The sequence below is a fragment of the Dryobates pubescens genome, chromosome 4 (genome assembly GCF_014839835.1).
Source record: "Dryobates pubescens isolate bDryPub1 chromosome 4, bDryPub1.pri, whole genome shotgun sequence".
Taxonomy (NCBI): Eukaryota; Metazoa; Chordata; class Aves; order Piciformes; family Picidae; genus Dryobates; species Dryobates pubescens.
The window spans coordinates 10,863,338-10,887,321 of NC_071615.1; the positions used below are offsets into that span (position 1 = coordinate 10,863,338).

Here is a 23,984-nt window from a genome sequence, read left to right on the forward strand (position 1 = left end):
GGCTGCCCAGAGGCTGTGGAGTCTCCTCCTCTGGAGACTTTTCAAGACCTATCTGGATGCATTCCTGTGTGACTTGCCCTGGGTGACCTTGCTCTGGCAGGGGGGTTGGACTGATGTTCTCCAGAGGCTTCCTTCCAGCCCCCACCATTCTCTGATTCAGGTCTCATGCTGTGAGATGTGGGATGCATTACTATTGTACTCAAAAGTGTCTGAGTAGTGGGCAACATATTGAGTGTACTGTACAAAACCAGGTGCTAGGAAAAGGCATTAGAAAAGCCATACAAATTACTACACCCTGTAGGACAAAAACCAAAACTATTTAAGTGATTTAGTCCACAAACTTGTCTTCTTGTAGAGAATGCCTTACTTTTCCCTGCTTTCCATACTGTGAAATAGAAGACAAAAAAGTTTCTGTCATCACTATGACTTGTGTCACAATGACCCAGGAAAACAATTCCATTGTCCTGTAGGAAGTAACTGGAGTAACAGGTAAAATGATTTGTGGCTTTCCAAGCCTGTTTTCCTCTCTTTAGAAAGAAGTCCTTTGTACAGTTTTAAGGTTACTACACTTTCTGGTCCATCTCCTGGCAGCAGAGAAGTGCAGTAAGATAATCAGACTCACCTGTAATGGATGAGTTGGATAAGATAGAAAAGGAACAGACGTGCTGGGACGGATTTCCAGAAGGCCTGGGGAGCAGTGTTCTCTGTGAGAGAAACAAGAGAAAAACCAAACATGTTTAAGACAGAACACAGGGTGAAGCTCTTTTTTAAGGCACAGAAGTTCATGATACCTTCCAGAATAAGCAGAGTATTTACATGACCTGACTATCACACAATAGACACTGGTCTGTGTAATCTTGAGAGAGAAGTAACAAGGATCACATGTTTTTCTCTAGCTAGTATAAAGGGAAATTCAGGGAAATGCTAGCTAGAGCTATATCCCTTTCTGATCAGACAAGCAGTCATTTTCAAATCTCCCACAGAAGTACAGCAGTAAACTGAAGGACAGGATCTTGCCTGTGTGCAAACTGATCTTGCCTTACCATTAATTAAGTGTGAATTAAGGAGGCATCTCTGTGTGCTTGGCAACTCCTGAACTAAATGAATTGCATAGAGCAGAGGATCTCAGCAGTGAAAAACAGTACAAATGTAATTTCTTGGTTTCCTATTCTCACACAGAGCAGAAGAGACAAACGGGTATTACTGACACTTGGAAACTTTGCTTTCCCCAAACAAGGCTCCATCATTTTGGGTTTAGATTCCTTGCACTCTTTCTGCATTTCTTGTACTCTTGTATGTTTCTTGAAACACACATTTCTGGTCTGTCCTCCCACCTGCCTGTGGTTTCACAGCAGCACGTGCCCTTTTGTAGGGTTATCAGAGCAACCTAGAGGAGGGTGATGCCCACCTGCCCACCTCAGTTCCATGACAGCAAGCTACCTCTTCCATGGATCTCTTTGCAAGTCCCAATTTTTTTCCAGAACTCCTTGTTCTCTCAAACAATGTTTTGTTTCACAAAAGAGCTTTATACCCACCCCAGTTTAACAGCCACTAGTGAGTAGAAAGCATGAAGAAGTATCTAAAATGAGATCTTGTGGCAGTAGCATGAACAGGCCTAGCACTGACAGATCAGGATTACCACATGAACAAGCTGCTTTGCACATCACTACCAGCAGGCTCAAAGAGCAGAACCTACTTTCAGCAGAGGGGCTCTTTTTGATTTTTCCCCCCCCAGCTACTACTCTTGTTGCCCTCCTTCATACAGGGACTAGAACATGGCTTGATGCAAATACAGATTAAAACACTTGCTCCTTCCCATGTTCAGTTTGCTTTTCACAGTATCACAGTATCACCAAGGTTGGAAGAGACCTCAAAGACCATCAAGTCCAACCCGGCACCACAGACCTCACGACTAGACCATGGCACCAAGTGCCACATCCAATCCCCTCTTGAACCCCTGCAGGGATGGTGACTCCACCACCTCCCTGGGCAGCACATTCCAATGGCCAACAACTCTCTCAGGGAAGAACTTTCTCCTCACAGGAGCTCAGATATTTTTTTAATTTCAGTTAGATGCAAGTCCTTGTGGCCTTACTGCTACCTATTGCAGAAGCCCTGCAGTCATTTTTCAGTGTGCAAAGGATTCTGACCTGTACTACTAAGGGCTTCCTCAAGTGCCTGTTCCGTAGCTTCCTTGGCTTTGGCAAGAAGAAGTCCGACTGCATCTGGACAAGAACAGGAAATGCATTAGGAAGCCCTTTAAGCATGCAGACACAGAATAGATCATACCCCACCCCCAGCTCTGTTTTTCAATGAAATTGTAACTATTTACTAAAATACTGAGTTCTGGTTCAGTCAGCAGAATATGTTTTTCTGCTAAAGTATAAACATTTCCCACCAGGAACAGCTGGATTTTTCCTCTTTTCTTTTCTACACATTCCACAACCTGGGGAGAAAGCCTTATATGTATATAAAATATGCTTACTTTATGGCTCCATCTGTATCATCTATACCTATCTGTATCATATAGAACAGAATTAAACCAGGCTGGAAAAGGCCTTCAAGATCATCAAGTCCAACCTAGCCCCCAACACCATCTAATTCACTAAACCATGGCACCAAGCATCCCATCCAGTCTCTTCCTAAACACCTCCAGTGATGGTGACTCCACCACCTCCCTGGGCAGCACATTGCAATGGCCAATCACTCTCTCTATGAAGAACTTCTTCCTAACATCCAGCCTAAACCTCCCTTGGCACAGCTTGAGAGTGTGTCCTCCTGTTCTGGTGCTGCTTGCCTGAGAGAAGAGACCAACCCCCATCTGGCTACAACCTCCCTTCAGGTAGTTGTAGATAGCAAGAAGGTGTGCCCTGAGCCTCCTCTTCTCCAGGCCAAGCAACCCTGACTCTCTCAGCCTCTCCTCCCAGGGCTGTGCTCCAAACCCCTCCCCAGCTTTGTTGCCCTTCTCTGGACACATTCAAGAATCAAAATGTCCTACTTAAACTGAGTAGCCCAGAACTGGACACAGTACGTGAGGTGTGGCCTAATCAGTGCTGAGTACAGGGGCAGAATGACTTCCCTGCTCCTGCTGGCCTCAAGTGCCTGTCTCTATATTAATACCCATTCTTTGGAACTACTCTGAGGCAAGTGGCAAGAAAGCTTCCTCCCCACTACTTACTTACTGTAGTTCACTATGAAGTTGTTCCTGAGACTGTGTATGTAAAAGTGAGCATCTGAATTGCATACAGCAGTGAGGTTGTATTAAGGATAGATTTTACCAAACCTATAGAGCAGAACAGTTCTGTGGGGTGCATGATGGCTTTTCAGGTCTGAAGAGGTAATCTCACTTCAAAACATAATTATACAGTCAAAATCTGACTAATTTCAGCTATTACAGTGCTATGCTTGAACATCACTAGAGACACAGCTTCCCAGGGAAGCTCATACTTTCTGACAAGCCAAAGTACCCTGTAACACAGGCACAATGAGCTACTTCTCTTTCAGTCACCTCACTTACACTGATTGTGTCCAGGTGCTGCCGGAAGGTCAGCTCTGCTTCTTTGCTAGGCAGGAACAGTTTCCCATGGCGGCTGTTGGGTGGCAGAGTTGTAGGAACTGCAAAGAGTCCACCATCAGCATCAGTGCTTCCAGAATTTGAAGGACCAGCCACCAAGAGAGGTCTAGGGAGGTTTCTCAAACCTAGAAGATTCAAATGAAGTGAAAACACCTTTTTGTGATCTCAAAACACGAGCTCTCCAGTCCTCACCTGCACACTGACAGCATTTACCGGCTTCGCATGGACACTGCAAATGCTCCCTTGACTTGAAATCCTTGGAAGAAGGGAGTTCAAAGCAGTTTTATGCTACTATAGAAACTAGAATTTAAGCCTCACACAGACCTTGTTAAACAATTTCTCTTGTTGAGGGCCCTTCCCACTAAACATCATTCCTTTGGGAGGGGAAGATCATACAAACACAGACTCATCCTACACTGTTTATGTTTTAATTACACCCCCCACCCCTTCCCCATAGTGATTCAAAGTGCACCCCCAATAAAATGATTCTGGTGACAGAGACATGAAACAGCAGGGATCAGTTTGGCAAAAGACCTTCCAAAAGACAGATTGTCTTAGAAATATATTTGGCACTTTGAAATAATGGCATCTGGTCTGGGGAGAACTTCTCCATTTACATTGGGGCTTAAAAAACCTGTTGGTGAATCTCACAGTGCTGTGCCCACTCTGCAGGCACCCAGCTAGGATGAAAACCAGTGTTGTGAGCAGGTCATTCTGAGAGAGCCCAGAAGTGTACCTGCCTCTCTCCCACAGTAGTTCACTGCACATATACGACTGGGCCTCGTCACAACACACGGCGACAGCTACTGTCACACTCGCATTGCTCCCACACTTGGCACAGGGCTCAAGCCTCTGCTGATGGGCTGCAGATTTCAGCTGGGAGGCAGCAGGCTCCTGACTCACCCAGAGAGGGAAGAAGTCAAGTGGGTAACAACTCTTAGTCATGCCTGCTGCCTCCCTGGGCAGTAAGACAACCCAGCACCAGCCTGGGCCACACTAATGCAGGGATAGGGATATACAACAGCATTCTAGAAGCGTTTTGAAGAACACTGAACATCATTCACCTGGTAAACAAAACTGCAGGTTTTATTATATGCCTACGTGAAAGACAAAGTTGCCACCTCCACCCTGCTGCTCTAGGTTCTACTGTTTTTCCAAACATTATTTAAAATTACATTGTGCCAAGGTATCTCAAAACAATTAAATGCAGAACAACACAGAATCTGATAGAGGTTAGAACTGTTAATAATACACACAGTATTAGCTTTCAAATGAAGTAATCAAGGGATGCAGCCCTGATTACATAATGGCATTTTATGCACTACAGGTGATGTTGCTTCACTTTTTCCAAGTCTCTTTGCATGACTCTCTTCCTCCTCTTTTTGTGTCTTTCCACCTACCTGTGTGGCTTTTGTGGAGCTGTCAGTCTGTCAGCACTTTCAGTACTTCTAGAGTGGACAGATCGATTTAATTAAAGAAACCCAAAAGATGAAAAAGCATTGAGCACCCAGATGGACTCAGGACCAAAGTCTGAGGGAATGCCCCTGGAAGGCTCATCAACAAAAGCAACTTAGCAGTTTGCTTTCCAACAGCCAAACTGCTGCAGCCAGTCAAGAGCTCTGTGTGTGAGCACACAAAGAGGCTGGACAATTACTGCATGCTGAAGGTTGCAATCCAGACCACGAACAACCCTACTTCAGATACAGAACTTAGCAGGGCTGGTACAAAGGAATTCAGTTTACCTACCAAAATGACACAACTTAAGGTGAAGCTATCAGACTTGCTCAGGTATCTGACCTGCTGGAATGGCATTATCTGAGGCCTCTGCTGAGTGCCTTACCCTGGGCAGAACTGCTGGGAAGCTAAACTGATGAACTACCTGGGTTGTTGTGCTCAACACACTGCTGCTGCTCCTTTCCATGAGCCAAACAGCTCAGCTGAAGCCAGTTTGGCACTGTACAAAAGCAGGAACACAGGAACACTGTACAAAACAGGAACCTGTATTTATCACTGCTTGACTTTGCACTAAAGGCTGGGTGCCTCACTGTAATGTGTTCAACCACAGCTCTGTGCAGCCCTACCCGCAGGTCACTGATGTGAATCAAAGACTAAATGTAGACAACTGCATTGGGTTTCATCTCTGAAGTTCTCTGTAAACAGGACAGTTATCTGTTTCTGGGGGATCACATACAAAGTGTTAACCTTCTTGTTGTTTCTGTATGGTAGCCTCAGTGGATGGTCCTTACCCTTATTCAAATGCTTCAGAAAGGATTACCAGAATGCTAGGGAAGCATAAGGTACAAGCTCAGGAAGGTGAATGTGGTGAGCTAAAGAAGTTTGATTCTACTTGCAAGTATGATTTACAAAGGTATCATAGTATCAGTCAGGGTTGGAAGGGACCACAAGATCATCTAGTTCCAACCCCCCCTACCATGGGCAGGGACACCCCACACTAGATCAGGCTGGCCAGAGCCTCATCCAGCCTGGTCTTAAACACCTCCAAGGACAAGGCCTCAACCACCTCCCTGGACAACCCATTCCTTCAAAGCTGTATAGCTCACTGAAATATGATGATTTATCTTTGATCTATTCAATTATTGGCTTTTACTAGATAACTACACCTTTGTTTCTGTCAGTAAGCACAATGAAGCTTTAGACAAAGATGAAATTGCTGTAATGCCATTTAAAAACAAAAACCACACAGAGCACAAGTGGTTTACAGCATCAGTTAAAAATAGCTTATGGCCCAGTGCTTCTTAAAGCATGGGTGTGAAAATGGCAGTGTAAGAATCACAATTGTTCCAAGTAACCCTGACATTGTCACAGATTTTTCTGAAGTCATAAAACATTTGCTGGAAAATGCAACTGGACTGAAAACTCAAGCTGGTGTTCTTGGTTGCACACTGGGGCTCACAAGCCACAGCAGCTGTATTTTCTGTTAAAAGGAAAGGCAACTCGTCATCATTCCTGTTCTAGAATGGCACAGAAAATGCCCAGTAATTATTTTATCACCAAGCTTTACACCATGTATTTGCTCTCCTGCTCTGCAAGCCTGTGCTCTCTCAAGATTCCACACCTTGTATCAGCCAGCTCCTAACAAATGCCAGCATCTCCTGTGACTTTTGAGTTCTCCTGGATTGTCAGCTCCAGCTCAATCTGGGACAGCTTTAAAGCAAGTTAGTTAACACATGGTAATAATGTTCTTAAGCAGTCAAGTTCCAAGAGCAGGAACACCCATTTTCCCAGCATTGCACCACTGGGATGCAGCCACCATGGGGTCTGAGCTCTTGAAAAGGCATTTTGTAACTACTCACCTGAGGAGCTGGAGGCAGCACCAGGAGAAAAAGCCTTGTTGCGAAGGGCAGCCTGATTTCTTGCACAGCCTGGACTCCTGGTGCTGATGGCAATCACCTTTCCTGGAGGAGTCAGGGACTGCTCCTCTTGAGCAGGCTTTATAGGCGACGTGGCAACAGAGCTCATCTCTGGTGTCTGAAAACGGACCCAAGGTTAAATCAATCCGGTGCTGCTGCCACGCGCACTGCCAGACTCGGCCTGCTGAAGCAGCTTAACAAAACCCAACTGACACACCACTTTTAAACCATTAAAACCAAAACCCCTGGATGGGGGTAGTGGGCAGCTGAGATTCCCTTCTGTGCATTCAGCAGTGTTAAACATCATGGGCTCGTTAGCACCAAGTTCTGTCACAAACAAGCCAGCCCTCAAACTTCACACAGTGTGCTGGGCCAGCCCAGGGGAAGCATTTCAAAAGAGACATTAAAAAAGGTAAACACTGAAATATGTCACAGTAATGGAAAAGATGTTGGGTTTAATTCAGTGCAAAACTAATTTGCACAAGCTCTAGTTCCAGAGGGCTCCTCCTCTGATTAGCAGCATACCTGGATAAAAATACTTTGCTCTTAACTCTAATTAGGTAGAGAGCAATAGATATGAATTCAGTTCCCTCACTTCTCCCATCTCACACTGATACAGCAGGAACAGGAGGCACAGGCCAAGGTGCCTCACTGTTTTCCATGCCCATACAGTTATTTCCTTAAGTTGCTTAAACCCTTTTCTAGACAATGCTCCCTTTTTGAGGGATCTGTGTGCACCCAGAGACCTAAGATTTCCACCCACACCTGACTGCAGTGTGATTTGCTGCGGTGTGGTTTGTGCTGGTTATCTTCATCTGAAGGAAAAGAGCCACAGCAGCTGGCCACTGGCCATCTTGGCTTCACTATGTGTTAGCTTGAGAACACAGCAGGGATCTAAGGAATCAGCTCTTCCTCTGCTGAAGTGTCTTGTGGCAAAAATGTAATGGTTCCTTCCACCATTTGATGCAGAGGATCTGAAAAGGCCTAACTTGCAGAAAGCCTGCAGCATTTTCTGTCAGACAGTAAATACCAGCCTGGCCTCCTGAATGTCTCTCAAGTCCCACAGTGTTCATTGCTGCAAGAAAAGTGTCTCTCTTTCTGAAACAGTGAGCATGAAGTGGGATTTGACAAATAAAAGGTTGTGTTACCTCTTTTTACCGGAGTGCGCAATATGGCACCTCTCTGAGAGAGCTCCTGTGGCCTTCAGTGGCACCGTACTACTTTGATTAAACAGGTTTATGAGCTTGAGAGAACAGAAGGCACTTACCTAACCTAACCTCATGACTCATCTTTTCAGCAGTCACATGAAATACTCACTGTAATATCACTGAGATTAACAGCAAACCAGGAGCTGCGAGGTGGTGTAGAAAGCAAATGCAGCACACTGAGAAGTCCACTCTCCAGCAAGCTGGGTTGGGTTGTTTTCAGGGGAGGTTGTGTTTGTAAAGACAGGAAGATCTTGACAAGGCTAGTCATTGATTTACTACAAAAACACAACTGGGAGATTATTTCCCAGATTAAATAAGAGTTTAGCACCTGAAGCATGAACAAGAGCTACTTACTGGTTTGGGATTGACTTCAGTAGAGATGAGTTTTAAAAGGCAGTTTAAGAGTTTCTGCTTGTGAAAGGTGGTACATGCAGGAACAGCACTTGACTCAGGTGTCTGCTCCCTAGCATCCTGGGTTTCTGGCTCCAAGACAGCCAACCAGTCATATTCCAGCTGCAACTTGTTCGGTTTGCCCATCATGAGGTAGACTTCAGCCAGGGTAAGGCTCTCAGAAGTTCGTAGACTCCATCCTTCTTCTCTAACCTGCTGAGAGAGCCGGTTTGGGTCATCCTTGAGAGACTTTGTACTAGATTGTCCCTGAGGTGGAGGTGGAAACGAGGAGCCCAGCTTCTCTTGAGAATCCTCCATTACTGCATCTGTTATATCCTTGGTACAAGCATCAAGCTGCTGGTTCTGGCCGTGGCTACCCTGAGTTTCACATCTGGATGGGCCACTGACAGGTGAAGCCATGCCACTTCTCAGTAGCTGTGAAGAGGAGTCAGATGTCTCTGCGCTTCTCCCACTTGGAAAAGCCACAGGAGAAGTATCACCAGCTGCTGAAGCAGAGTCCTTCCCGTGCAGTTTGTCCGTGCAAGAACATTTCTCTGGGACAATCAGGTCCTGACAGGACTTCATGTACCGCGGGAAGGGATCGAGCAGAGAGAGCTCCTCCACATCAGGGATCTTACTGCAACCGCAAGCTGTGCTGCACGATGGGAGCACAGCTGCTTGGTCACTAGCCTGGCCCTCCCTGCCCTCCACACAGAAGGCCACTGAGCTCAGCTTTTCATGGTTACCTCCTGGATCCTGAAGTCCAGAAGACAGTTTTTGGAGAGAATTAGTGATGCCAAGATGTGAAGCTGTTCCTTCCACCAGGCTGGGCTCTGGGGTGCCATCTTCAGTGCCTGCAGAAACTTCAGCTGTGGGCTGAGAGGGTTTGCTTGACTCCATTGTACTCTCTGCCCTTCCAACACCCTTACCTTCTGTTCCCCGTGCATACTTTAGCTGTCCCCTCGCTGTCCCCTGACCACTCTGTATGCCCAGGATTTGTGCAGGGGGTAGTAAGTGAGAGTCCTTCGTGTTTTGTTTGCATTTGCCAGTTTCCTGCCAATGCACTGTACAGAAAGCCTTGGAGTGGACCACTCTGGCTACCCCAGGCAGTGGAGTGAGAGTGCAATTCTCTCCTGGGAAGAGATGGAGCATTGCCTTCTCCTCCGAGAAGCTGCCTCGTGTTTCTGAATCTCTGGAGTCTTGAAGCTGCCGTTCCTCTAGTGTTTTACGCTGAAAGAGATGTGTCAAGGACACAACAGCCTTCTGCCCCTTCCAAATGAGCACCTGGTAGCCTACTTTGCAAGTTAACCCCCCCAAAAAAGTAGCTGGTCAAGGACCTGTTCTCTATTCAGCACAGATATGAAGACTGCCTGATGAGAAATGAAGTCCTTTTGTGCTGATAAAGGCTATGATGAAGACCTGCTACAAGCACCATCTCTGTTCCAGGCAAAATTACTTCTCTCTGCTTCACACACCAATGTAATTGTAAAAAAAAATCCAACCAAGATACCTCAAAAAACCCCAAAGACACAAAACCCTAATGTCACTGCACAGCAAGAGACTCCCCTTCCTGAGCAGTAACCTTCACCTCCCCTGTTTCGACATCCCCCTACATTTCTAGTGCTGTGCTGTTACTACCTCCAGGTTCTCAAAGTAAAAAGCCTAAATTAAAGGACCAAACCCAGGAGATAGCATACCAGTCATCAGAACACAATGGCTGTTAACTCACAAATCCTTCTACTCCATGGATCAAAGGTCAGAGGTAAGGGCTATCTCTAAAGCTGTATGGCTCAGACTGTACAGATAGGTAACAGGCAGCAGAGCTACTGAGACAAGAAGCTTAAGCCTTCATTTGCTGAGCTGCATGGAGCAAGTGGGAAGATCTGTCCTTAATCTCTTTGCTGAACCTGGAAACAAAGTAGTTGGTCATTACCCAGGCCTCTGTGGTGGTCACACACCTGTAACAGGACAGACTACACTCACTGCTTAAGGAAACAGAATAAAGGCAAGGAGCTCCCTTTATCGCTGACAGCTTTGCAGGGGATCTGAGGAGAGTTGAGGTGCAAGTGGAGTATGATGGCATTTCCCATGAAAGGTTGACACTGAGATACTGACCTCTACCTTTCCTAAGCATGGGCTGGTAAATGTATGAGGTAGAATCACAGATCCATTGCAAAAATTAATTTAGAATAGGAAGAGAACTGCTCCTAGGACACAGCACCCAGAACCAGCTGAGCAGAAGGATACCATACGCACTTCATGGAGAGCCCATTTCTGCTTCAGGAACTCAATGAGGCTGGAGACCTTACGGTGTAACTCCACAATCATCCTGTATGCAGGAGAAACAAGGCAAGGGGACAGAGAAAGGTCAGCAGAAATTCAAATCACAGGCCTGATGCCAGCAAGGGAATTTAGAGAAGAAAGTGGCACTCCGCAATACAAGCAGAGAGAACTCACCTATCAATACCAAAATAAGAAAAACAAACAGGCCAAGGGGAAAAAAAACCAACAAAAAACCAGAAACATGTCATCCCACAACTTTAGGTAACACCACTGAGAAAGATCTAGAAGCTTATCAGATAAATCTGGTTGCCATGAGTCAAGATACCAGTTTCTCCTGATGGAATACGATAGGAAAAGATGACAAGACTCAGGTAAACCGCAGAAGTGCAGTGAAGGCACAAAGCTACCACAAATATTTACTTTTTGCTCTCAAAGCACTTCACAAAATAAACCTAATGCTACAAATCCTTGTTAGCCTCTCTGCATGATCTTTGGTCACCAAACTGCAGTACTCCACTTGAAAGCACAATCAACAGCAGAGAGGCCTCATGTTTTCTGCCCCAAGTTTTTGACTAGATCTAAGTGCTTGATTGAACAGCCACTGATGACATTGAAACAACAGCACCAACTACACTGCACAAGGAGGACAAAGTTACAAACACCTTCCTTTCTGCTAGCACCTCTGTGTTGCAGCTGAAATGTTCAGAGTCTTGCTTGCAGGCACCTTTGACCATGAGTTTACTTCCCATTCCTGTGCTTCTGTCTTGTGGGATGTTCGATGTATTTTTTACAACTAATGCTGCTTATCTCCATTGCACTTAAACCCAGCTGTCAGAGCACACTGCAAGTGGCACAAAGTGTACTAATCTCTAGCTCTAGAAGCTCCTGTCATTAGTCAAATTAAAAGATACCAAGAGCAGCAATATTAATCTAATTTTCGAGTCTGGGATCTCACGCTCACAACAACCATGCACTCGGGTTGGACAAAGCCTTCAGAGTAAATACAAACTGCATTATCAAATGTGGACTGCCCAGCTGGCAAAGAGGACCCTGAAGAGAGGAAGATGCTAGAATGCTGCTTGTACATTTCCCTGTTGTGAGTACCACAATCAGTTCTTCGTTACCTGAGCCGTGGATTCTGGGCAAGACTCTGAACTCGAGCCCACGCGTGATTATTTCGTGGCTGCAGCTCCACAGGGACCTTGAGAGGAAGACGTACTGGCTTCTGGTCTTCTTCATCACTAACACCTGAAGGGAGATGTAGCACAAGGGGCATGGATCAAAGCAAGACAACTCTGTCATAACACTGCACACTCAAGTTACATGGAACAAAAGCATTGGAAACAGCAGTATCACCTACAGAAGACCTAGGCAGCTCAGCTCCACCAGTGGAGCCTGCTCCCTTCCATTATCTCCTGGACCAGCATGTTTATTTTTTCCCTTGGCCACTGCAGTGTACTGGAGCTTCCAGTTGAATAAGTAGGGTCAAAATCATTTGGTTGGGAATGTTGAACAGGTATAGTATTTAAGCTGCATTGATTCTAATTATTGGGGGGAAAGGAAGGAAAAAAAAAATAAAGAGAACTTCAGACACAGCTGAACAGGAGAAGAGGAAAAATAATCTGAAGTGCTCCATGCTGAAGAATATACTGCTGCTTATTCACTGGCATGAGGGACTACACACGGTGAAAGCACAACTGGAAAAGCAGCAGCCATGTTGCCTGGAGTAGCTTCTCCCTTTTCAATCTAGCTAGTAACAGACTTCAAGACTCCAATACTTAGAGAACTGAGTGTTGCCAAAGTTACTGGGCTCACACAAGCAAACAGGGTAAGTAAGATAACAGGGATGTGTCTATGCCGAACACAAATGTCAAATGGCACCAATTCCCCTACCAGGGATGGACACACCAGGACAGGCCTAGTCTCTCTCATGTTCCTGTAACAATCTGTTAAAATTTTGGGGTTCCAGTGTCTCTTACTTACCATCTGGATCACAGAGCTTCTTCAAGGCCCTGCACATTGGAGCTTTGATACGAAGGTTTCTGCCTTTGTACCGAACAGTCGTAGCCCTGAGCAGGTTGGACAGAAGAATTGACAGGCACCATTAACAGGAGCTGCTGAACACACCACCCATGTACACACAGCTCATGGCAGGCACCATTAACAGGAGCTGCTGAACACACCACCCATGTACACACAGCTCATGGCAGGCACCATTAACAGGAGCTGGTGAACACACCACCCATGTACACACAGCTCATGACAGGCACCATTAACAGGAGCTGCTGAACACACCACCCATGTACACACAGCTCATGGCAGGCACCATTAACAGGAGCTGGTGAACACACCACCCATGTACACACAGCTCATGGCAGGCACCATTAACAGGAGCTGCTGAACACGCCACCCATGTACACACAGCTCATGACAGGCACCATTAACAGGAGCTGCTGAACACACCACCCATGTACACACAGCTCATGACAGGCACCATTAACAGGAGCTGGTGAACACACCACCCATGTACACACAGCTCATGGCAGGCACCATTAACAGGAGCTGCTGAACACACCACCCATGTACACACAGCTCATGACAGGCACCATTAACAGGAGCTGCTGAACACACCACCCATGTACACACAGCTCATGACAGGCACCATTAACAGGAGCTGCTGAACACACCACCCATGTACACACAGCTCATGGCAGGCACCATTAACAGGAGCTGCTGAACACACCACCCATGTACACACAGCTCATGACCTCTGGCCTTCCAGCAGGACAACTTCCCTGAGGTCTGCTGGAAATAAAACACAGCAGAGAAGAAGCAGTCCTGCAGGTTCCTAGAGCATGTGGAAGAGAACTTCCTAACAGATGGTGAGGGAGCCAGCTAGGGAAGGCACCTGCTGGACCTGCTGTTTGTGAAGAGAAGGACTGGGTGGGGAATGTGATGGTTGGAGCTGTCTTAGGCACAGCAATAATGAATGAGAGAGTTCTCAGGTCTGGGAGAAGTGAAGATGGGGAGCAGCAGAGCTGCACCTGGGACTGCCAGTGGGTTTTGGAGACTGGTGGACAGAGTCCCTTGGGAAGGAGCCCTGAAGGACCAAGGAGTCCAGGAAGGCTGGAACTGCTCAAGAGGGAAGTCCTGAAGGCACAGGAACAGGCTATCCCCATCTGCCAAGAGATGAGTCACTGGGGAAGAGGCCTGGCTGGATAGGGAGGTTTGATTACAATGCAGGGAGAAAAGGAGAGTTTGTCATTGGAAGAAGGGCCAGACCACTCAGGAGAACTATAAGGCTGTGGGGCTGCACAGGGAGAAAATCAGAAGAGATAAAGCCCACCTGGAAATTAATCTGGCTTCAGCTATTAAAGAGAACAGGAAATTCTTCTAGAAATATATTAGCTGCTCTCAAATTCAGCTGGTCTATGTTTGGACAACTTCTCTCTTGGGTCTGAATCTTTAGGTGGAGAATCTCCACTTTTCTTCACAAGCCCCCATTTCAGTCTCAGCAAGCAGTCAGAAGCAGTAGCACAGTATAAACGTGCCTGGTACAAAACCTAAAGGATTTGTCAGAATCTAGAGAACTTGCAGTAAATACAGACTCCAGATACATATTCCACATCTTTGCCCAGGGAGTATTACTTCTTCCAAGAACAGTAACTGAAAACCCAGCTGACTAAAACTCTTCAATTTTTACTATTGCTCCTAGAAATCTCTCTTCCTGTTCAATGGGTTAACACAGAAGTTAACACCTCCCCCTGATTCACAACAAATACCTTTTGCCTGTAACCACAGGCATTCAATAAAAACTACATTTACTCTATTTCCACTAATGCTTGCTCATTGTAGTAATTTTTTAGAGCTCATGTTGAGGTGAGATGCATGAGTGCACCCAACCACTAGAAAACATCAAGTCAGGGAGTGTGATAGAAGAGTTGTACAGGAGACAACGCTGCTGCATGAACGTGCCACAATTATGGTCCTCTTTGTTCCTCCAAGGAGTTAATGACAGCAATCAGAAGTGGTGCAACTATTTCCTTGCTTAGCAAAGACATGCCTGAAGTTCCCTCCTGTTCCAGTGGAGAAGTTTCACAGTAGCCTCACACAAATCCACTAAAGCACCTTGAAGCAGGAGTTAAACTGCAAATTCACACAGGCTAGCAGGCCCTGAGCTGTATTGGTCTTTAGTTGGTGTGTATTTACAACGTTTTGTTAATGGCTTGTTACAGCTGGTTGGGGTTTTTAAACTCATCCACAAATCCTACAGAATTACAAAGATATCCAGAAAATAGTTCCTCAAATGTGTTGTTTTTGTTTTTAAATATATAGTTGCAAATTCCAAGTTCAATAAAAATGTTTCACTCCCAAAAGCAAAGCAAAACAAGAAAGCTTTGGCTTAAGTTTACTCAAACAGGTTTCTGAGTAGCTCTGATACGCTCCTGTGAATCTTGGTTTCCACGTCCTCATCACACAATCCAGCAATGTTAGCAGTGCTGTCATGAAAAAAAACCAGCAGCAAAGGACTGGATTCAGGGATTCAGATCCCCTGCAAGTTTTAAGGAAGTTTTGCTTCGTGGTTGCCCTCCTTAGTGATTGTGAAAACTTCAAGCAGCTCCTGTGGGCCAGTGCTGACGTGAGCACGCTCAACTACTCAGACCAGTTACCAAAGCTGACAGCATGATTATTATCTCCCCTTGCATTTATAGATATCTAAACTTTGATCTATTTGCTAAAATATCCCAAATGCATTCCACTACAACTGTAACAAAGGCCATGGACTAACCTGGTCTTACATGTTACTGACATGCTGAAGGCAGCTACAGAGACCTACACAGCAGTGAATGGCCTTAACATCCATGACCAGCCAGGGCCATTACACACCAAGACTTTGGCATGACTTAAAACAGCTGATTGATTAGGTTTTCCAACACTATTTAGTATCTGTGACCCGGGTTTTAAGCTCAGCTAGAAGGACTTTAAATGTTGTTTTAGGAGCACATCAGAGGGCCATTTGTTTGTCCACACACCATGTAATTATTGCAGAAGGCCAGAGAAGATGTGCAACACAAGCAGAGCAAGCACGGAACTGGAATGTGGAACTCCAGCATCTTGAGCCACCCTGCAGAGAATTGCCAAGTAGCTCCTCACAGCCATAGCCTCTCTTGACCTTTCCTGCTCATTAAATGAGACTAATGTTTGCCTTCATCAGGAGAATATCAACAGCATCATGCATGTTCATCTTCATTTTTCATTACTTTGGATTCACTTTCACTCAAGGCTTTCAATATAGGGCCAAGCCTTACCAAGCACAATGAACTCTGAGGAAAAGGAGTATCACCACACTCGCAAGAAATGTGTTAGGAATTCAACTAGGACCTGCTTAAAAACAGGGTGGGTCACAGAATTGTAGCATCAAGCAAGATGGGAAGTTTAATCTAATGGGGTATATGCAATGAGTTTGCATGGGACATGAGGCTGCCCCACACATGCAAGAGATTCATTCAGATGGCGCAGGCATCCAGGTGGTGAAGATGATGGAAATGTGAAACCTGTTTCTCTACACTTTGCTTGACTGACAAAGTTTGCCCACCACATGTGGCAAGAGATGCAGGACAAAAAGGGAAGCAAAGATGTGCCTTCCACCTGGCAGACAAAATACCTGTGCAAGAGCACCTACTGCTGAACTGCCCAAGAATGTGACTGTTAGGTACACTCCAGTTTATGGTCAGAAGATTAGCATTAATATTTTCAAATGCCAGGACTCCTGTTTCCAAAATGTCTCATTAGAAGACTGGCTTTTATGGAATCAACACCTACACCTCACAGAGATCATTAACAATTAATTAGAAGAACTAAGGCCTTAATCATGCAAAGCCCTAGACCTCAGCTTGCTAAAACTCATCTTTATTATGGTTTAGTGTACTTGGCTGATGCATTAGAAAGGCTCTTCAGCACAACACAGAGCAAGAGACCTGCCTGTATCCAGAATTCTGAAAGACACTTAGAACAGTATGGAAAAACACTTTATCCCAGGCCCATTTTAAGTGGCAATGCCAATTTAAAGAAGCAATCTGCTTTAAGAACAATTCCCTTGGATGAAAATAAACATACTGCTAAGATTTTCCTTAATTGTACAAAATCCTAAGTAAAAGGCAATTTCTCATTTCAACCTTTGCAGCTGACAGAAGGAGGAACAAGTGATGTCACAAATCAGCACATTCAAGACCTGCAACTCAACAGCACATCATACAAAGTGTATCTCCCAGGAGATCAAAGGTTCATAAACTGTAAGGAACTCATGTGGAAACCCAGTTTGTGAAAAATAGGAAGGCACAAGTAGTATCCATTTTATGTAAGGTAAAAGAGTAAGGAACTTCTTCAGGAAGAAGTTGTTACTTACCCAGCTTGAATGAGCTCGTTGAGTTTAGCTGCATTCTTGTCATCCATACCTTTACATGGAATGGGACAACAGGGAATTAGCATTTAAAGCAATAGAGTCATGACCTTTTTTGTGTGTCCTGCTCAGTTTTCAAAGCTATTCCACTTGATTCTCACATAAGATTAATGTTCCTAAGTGAGCTATAACACAGCCTTTCTAGAAAGCTTCTGCTTTCATAATGTGCAAGATTTACACAATCCCTGCTGTGAAAATTACATTTTGCTCATGGATTAAATGACCCCAGTTTAGGTGCTACAGTCATCTTGGATTGCTGGGCATTAATCTGACACTGCAGTATCAAAAAAGCTTCCTCATCTTCCTGCTCAACCTCTGTTGCTAAGGCAGCACAGCACAATGAAAGAGCTGTGCTGAATGCAATACCCAAAAGTAACTAAAGCCCTACAATGCATATGTAACCCACACTTTGCTTCTGAGCATTATACAGCACATTTTTATCAGGGACAACATGCTAACTTGCTTAATATTCCCTATGACAGCTAGGCCCAGATCTATTTAATGAGCAATTAACCTCCTCTGGCAATGCTGGTTATATTCCTGACATGTTTTCCTGTCTCATTAGCTCCCAGTAAGTCATCTCAACCTCTGGGAAGACAGCACTTGGTGAACAGCACAAGATTAGGGGCAAAAAAACAAATGGAGCTGCACAGCTGACCTCTCAAACTGGGTGTGGAGAGGTTGGCTGCTTAAACTCTGGTCTTGGAGACCAGAATTTTGAAAGAGACAGCAGGTAAAACACACAACCAAGAACCAAAGTTATAAAAAGACAGAAGCACGGAGCTTGCATGCATTGCCATGGTGACTGTGTGAAACCTTGTTCTCAGGCATAGCAAGGAGGGTCTGTTGATGCTTTTAAGACATGATGTGGATACAGGAAAGAAACACTAATACTAAATTCTACTGACAATGCAATCTGTCTTGCCTCTGCACCTTCTTTGTCATGAAACAGTTCAAAATTGCTTCTCCAAAATGAATTAACACAGTGGAGATCTTTGAACAGACAGACAAAAAGTCAGTGTCCCATCCCTGGAATCATTCCAGCTCAGGTTGCTCAGGGCTCTGAGCAAGCTGTTCTAGTTGTAGATGTCCGTGCTGAACCAGCCTATGACTTGATGAACATGGTACTAAGCCTAAGCTCAGGTTATCTTGCTGACATAACTTACTGACTTGCAGAAAATGGGGGAGCACTGGTATGGCATAGATTCATCTGTCTACACTCATTCTTCTGGGAGAAACCAGCCTCCAGGACTGACATGGCCAGAAGTGTCCTGGTAAGTCAGTAAGTAAAGTTGGCATTTCTGATTATGATTTGCAATACTTTTTCATCTTCAAGGTTCAATATGTAAAGGTTTAGTAAATAACTTAAGAGAAAGGCACCATCCCAGATTGTGATTGCATAGGCAGCAGTGAGTGCAGATACCATTTACACAGTGAATGCTTAGTTTTCAGGAATAATGAAGCAAACAGATAATGTAGGCTGCATGTCCATTAACCTGTCATCTGTGGATATTATGTGCACTGCATTCCACAGATGGCAAAAGCTGAAGAAATCTGCCAACCAAAAAGGGGACTCATGCAGCAAACTAAGGAGGGCTTTAAATGTAAAAATACATTCAATGAGAAAATGATACAACAGAGGTCTGCAAGAGAAAAAGCAATGAACACAAACTCTGAATAACTCAAGAAGTGAAACTGTACTAGACACTGCCAGCTTCAAGGAATGAACCACTTCTGATTCTACCATATAAAAGTAATTTGAAGGCATTGGTACTCACATCCCCCAATCTTTTTCCTTAGTTCCCCGTAGCAGATTAAGCCATAGAGCTCCAGGGAGGATTTTTTCAGCCCTTGAGAAAAAACTGTAAAGCAGAAAAGGTGTAAGTGAGATGCAGACTGCAGATACTCATACACAGCTACACTGCACATAAAACAACCCTGAAAAGAACATGATTTGTGTTTTCAATGAAAAACAGTGAGGGTAAGAGTAAGTTCTGTTTCAAGAACCACCGTGGTGAATGAGACAGGCTCACCAATTTCCTTTTGGTTACTTAAAACACCTGAGAAAGACAACACTTTTTAGATCAGAGAGAAAAGAAAGCAGCTTCCCACAGAGTTTAAACCAACATGCAACAGTTCAATATGCAAAATAAAGCTCATTTGAAACACAGCTAAATCTACTAGCACTTAGGTCCTCACAATCACGGAAGGAAATCTCCAAATGTCCCCAAGAAAATGCATATCCAACTCTTTCTCATATGAAAGCCAAGAAGCAGGTCAGAATTTCTCAGAAGATAAGAGTGTGTCTTCTGTGCCCACCAATGCACCACAGAGCTTTAGTGCAAACCCTAGATTCTGAGTTTTTACTTGAAGAATTGCACACATTTTACAAGTTTGGGTGTTTAAACTCTTCACATCATCATACATGATGTGGATGTTATGGCTAACAGACCTAAATACCTGTGACAGCAAGGAAAGATAGTGCAGCTACTCAGCTGAAAATATTTGTCTGTTCATCAAGAATTCACATGTCCTTGACTGACTTAATCTCCAAATGCAGGCACATCTATTTCCACCAATACTGAAGTTAATCAAACGACTGCTCTCGTTCTGGATCACACACTACCTTTGCATTCCTTCAGCTTTTTTTCAGCCATATCCATTTCTCATTCATGAGTTCTTGTTAACTTGAAAGGCTCTGGCCACAAACTGGACAGATGAATTTATAATCCAAATTTTACCAATGTTAGAGTTGTTTCAAGACCAAAAAGTTCAACCCCTGTGAAACTGCCACGATTTGTGCAATTTCGAATCTGGCAGCAGCAGGACAGAGAAGCCCTGGAGGCCTTTACTTCATTGACAAAGCTAACAGGAGAACTGACATTCTTCGTAACTTATAAAGAGTCAGAAGAACTGTGTCTTAGCAAAATCTGCTCTCTCAAATAGAGTTAACCCCCTCTTTGGTTCAGGCTACCTGCAAACTGACTTAAACTCTCACTGCTTGTTTCAGAACAGCATGCATTTGACAAAAAATCAGTTATTACTGATCATCTATTGCTCTCTACAACTACCTGAAGGGAGGTTGTAGCCAGGTGGGGGTTGGTCTCTTCTCCCAGGCAAGCAGCACCAGAACAAGAGGACACAGCCTCAAGCTGTGCCAGGGAAGGTTTAGGCTGGGTGTTAGGAAGTTCTTCATAGAAAGAGTGATTGGCCATTGGAATGGGCTGCCCAGGGAGGTGGTGGAGTCACCATCACTGGAGGTGTTTAGGAAGAGACTGGATGAGGTGCTTGGTGCCATGGTTTAGTTGATTAGATAGTGCTGGATGATAGGTTGGACTCAATGATCTCAAAGGTCTCTTCCAATCTGGTTAATTCTGTTCTATTCTATTGGTACAAAATATCACTAGCAGTTCATGTGACTTCTCAATGTCCATTTCCTCCAACCACCTGGGGAAGGAAAGGGTAAGAGGGGGAGATATGGCACTGGGAATCCAATGTTTCTGAACGGGTGATACAATTTCAGGCTTATTTAAAGCGTGAGCAAGTCTTTCACCACTTATACTTGTATTGGACTATTTATTCATTTCTACCTTCCCACAAGAAGTGCAAAGCAGTGTTGGAGTCAATTTGATCAAACAAGGCATGCCTGACTAATGAAAGGCTTCCCAAGCATGTTTCTGAGAACAGAAAAACGTGCCCTTGGATCTGGCTTCTCCCCAGCACTAACGGCGGGATCAGCATTTTGATGGCGCGGTGACCTCACACAACAGCAGTGATAAAAGCATCAGCTTCTGAGCAGCATTCCTCAAAACACCTCAGTTCAGCCATGCTAATGAAAGCAGGACAGGCTCACAGACATCTTATTCAGTCTGTGTTTTTCATCTCCACCATGCCTACCTCCCCTGCGTGGTGGCACACAGACACCAGCTGCCGCATACTAACCGTTATCAAAGTCAATGTACTTTGAGATCTTGTGCCAGGTGCGGTAGTAGAAATGGCGAACCTGTTCCTTGTTCTTCACCATGCTTGCTGGTTTGCCTTTCTTCTTGTATTTCAGGGCAATGTTGTTCTGGATAGCTTCAAAGTCCTTCCCATGCTGAAGAATACATAAAACAAATCCCAATAAACCCAAATTTTATCTCGTGGTAAGACAACCCAAACAGCATCAGGGCCTTTGGGGTTCTCTGAGGGAAATTAGATTCCAGCACTCACAAACAAGATTCTTGAGTATCAGAACTCAACAACAAGAGAATGGAACTGGCTTCCTTCATTTTACATGACATGCATTATAGATGCCAAATAAATTATGTTCCCATTTCTTGAAGTCTTTCAAAATAAAAACTGAAAAACAAAACTCCACCCTCAAATGTGCTGAACAGCAGAACTCAAAGTCCTGACTTTCGCACTTGGCTTTCTTTACCTTCCTCTGCATTCTTCCCTTCCTCCATTCCTGACTAGAATAAATGAAAAGCCTAGAATATGTAACACCTTCACTTTTATTTATAGTAAATTTCATGTTCCAGTTATTAGGAGTACAACATTTGTGCAGCCATCTACGCTTGCTGCTTTCCCCTTCATGTACCTCATACAGTCCCTCGAAGAAAGTATTTTTATCCTCCGTGCTCCACGATTCCCACTGCCGTCTGACCTTCTTTCCTTCTTCCTTCTCTCCAGCTGCAGAGCCCAGGTTCCTTGCTGCTGACTTGGAATTCCCTGTAGGATTACTGGGAGGAATTCCTGATGTGCCACCAGTTGTAGTCCCTCCATTATCTGCTGCTGCAAAAAACCCAAACACGACCAGAGCGAACATTAAACCATCAAAGAGGATTTATGGATAGGGATAAGGGAAGAACTCAGATTTTCCTCCTTCACCACTCCCATCTCTATCAGATTTTTTCAAGATATTTTACCTGGAATACAAAGGGCAAATAACAAGGTTTGTTTTAAAGAAATAAAATCTTGAAGAGCAAAAGACAAGGGGAAGGTTTCAATGGCTTAGTTTTGTACTTTGAGAGATACGACAGATAGCAGGAATACACCGAAGCAGCCTCTAAAAGACAATGCACTCTCTGATGCTTGTACACTGATGCGCTCTGCAGCTGCCCCTTTGCACCTGAGGGGAACTTCTGAGCAATGCTGAAGGATAATGTGAGCAATAAAGCAAACTAATGACCATGAGAACATAAACATAATGTCATGTCCTTGGCTTTGGTCTCTGTCCTACTGCCTCTGCCATAACCGTGGTAACAAAAGGGTTGAAAGATGTCTGCTTCCGTTCATCACGACAACGGAGCATCCGTGAAAGGCTGATTGTGGTATGATAATTCAAGGTATAACTCAGCTGGGATAATCCAAGGTATCCCAAGAATGGCAAGTCCCAGTGCCTTCTCCCTCTCCAAATCCTGGTATGGCTTTTGGAAAAAGGCACAGAAATGTGATCTTGATTGTACCTTTGTCAGCTATCAGCATCCCAAAGAACATGCACCAGAATCAAAACACCAAGCTCAGAAATACAAAATGAAATCAGAGCCTGATGGAACACAGTGAGAATTTGTTGTTTATGCAAGTAGGGGACAGGGAAGAAAATGGGATGGGGAAGCTGCAGGAAGGCGAGAGCTACATACAACACAGTTAAGTTTCTATCCCATTTTCAGAAGAACAAGCCTCTTCAAAAAAGCACCTCCAAAAGCCATAGCCTTCCAAGGACGTTTTCATCAGCAAAACCACTCTCAACTAACCTTAAACCTGTGATTTAATCGCAGCAGCAATCAAACTGAACATAATGCTTGGTGTGACACTGTAAGAGATCACTAGAACTTGTGTACAAACATAGAGACCTCCCAAAAAGCACCCTCATTTTTTCCTATGAAAATGTAACCATGCTCAGTAAGCTGCATTTGCAGAACAGCCCATCTCAGTTTTGCTCAAGATCTGCCTGTCCTTACCAATGCAGGTACACAAGCCTCCAACACCAAGCACACATTGCTCATTGTAAAGAACACCTAGTACTGTTTTCATTTTCCCAGTTATTGGATGATAGGTGTCATGTTCAGTGCTTCACCTCATGATAAACTGGCTTGCTTTAGTTCCTTTGCTTGTAGATCCAGCTTGTACAATGCAGCAGTCCACACTTGTTTCCCAAACTTTTATACACAGATCTCTCTTTCATATTTAGGCTTCAAAAGTTCAGTTATCTTTAGAAACTCAATTCCATGAGGCAGTTTTACTGTCAGTGGTTTTTATATATATATAGTACCTATATATGTATCTCCTTCAAGAACTGGGATATCCCAGGTAGAAAATACTGTTTGAAATCAAGAATATGAGAAGACTCAAACTGTTAGAGGGTTACTGACTGTGCTTCAGAGATTTGAGACCCAGTTCAAATTTCAAAGTAATTCCTTTGGATGACAAACCCATGTTTCTTCAAATCCTAGGCCAGCTGTTTGTTCACATAACAAACAGCTGTTTGTTCAAATAAACCTGGAAGAGAATAAAATGGGTGAAAGTACTCCCCCTCCCCCCTCCCTTGCATACAATAAATATTTACTTCATATAAAATACAATATTGTGACCATTTTAAGGTTTGTGTTTCTTTTCTTTCTGACTATTCAATCACTTTGGAGAAAAAAAAAAAAATCTTGTCACCACAGGGAAGTATGTTAGGCAAAACATGAAAAAGAATTGGACATCTGGAA

At 44.3% G+C, this 23,984-nt stretch overlaps 1 protein-coding gene across 4 annotated transcripts in view; it reads right to left on the reverse strand.

The window, feature by feature from the left end:
- CRAMP1 (cramped chromatin regulator homolog 1) overlaps positions 1–23,984 on the reverse strand; it is a 40,777-nt gene that overhangs the window by 8,330 nt on the left and 8,463 nt on the right. For 3 of the 4 annotated variants that reach the window (XM_054180535.1, XM_054180533.1, XM_054180532.1), the window contains exons 3-14: positions 21,869–22,062; positions 21,229–21,382; positions 19,065–19,148; positions 17,233–17,281; positions 12,810–12,895; positions 11,951–12,074; positions 10,791–10,872; positions 8,508–9,773; positions 6,889–7,063; positions 3,518–3,699; positions 2,151–2,225; positions 623–704 (exon numbers count right to left, since the gene is read on the reverse strand). In XM_054180535.1, coding sequence (XP_054036510.1) covers positions 623–704; positions 2,151–2,225; positions 3,518–3,699; positions 6,889–7,063; positions 8,508–9,773; positions 10,791–10,872; positions 11,951–12,074; positions 12,810–12,895; positions 17,233–17,281; positions 19,065–19,148; positions 21,229–21,382; positions 21,869–22,062 — 2,553 coding nt within the window. The remainder of the gene's footprint in view (positions 1–622; positions 705–2,150; positions 2,226–3,517; positions 3,700–6,888; positions 7,064–8,507; positions 9,774–10,790; positions 10,873–11,950; positions 12,075–12,809; positions 12,896–17,232; positions 17,282–19,064; positions 19,149–21,228; positions 21,383–21,868; positions 22,063–23,984) is intronic. The other variant, XM_054180534.1, reaches the window with a different exon arrangement.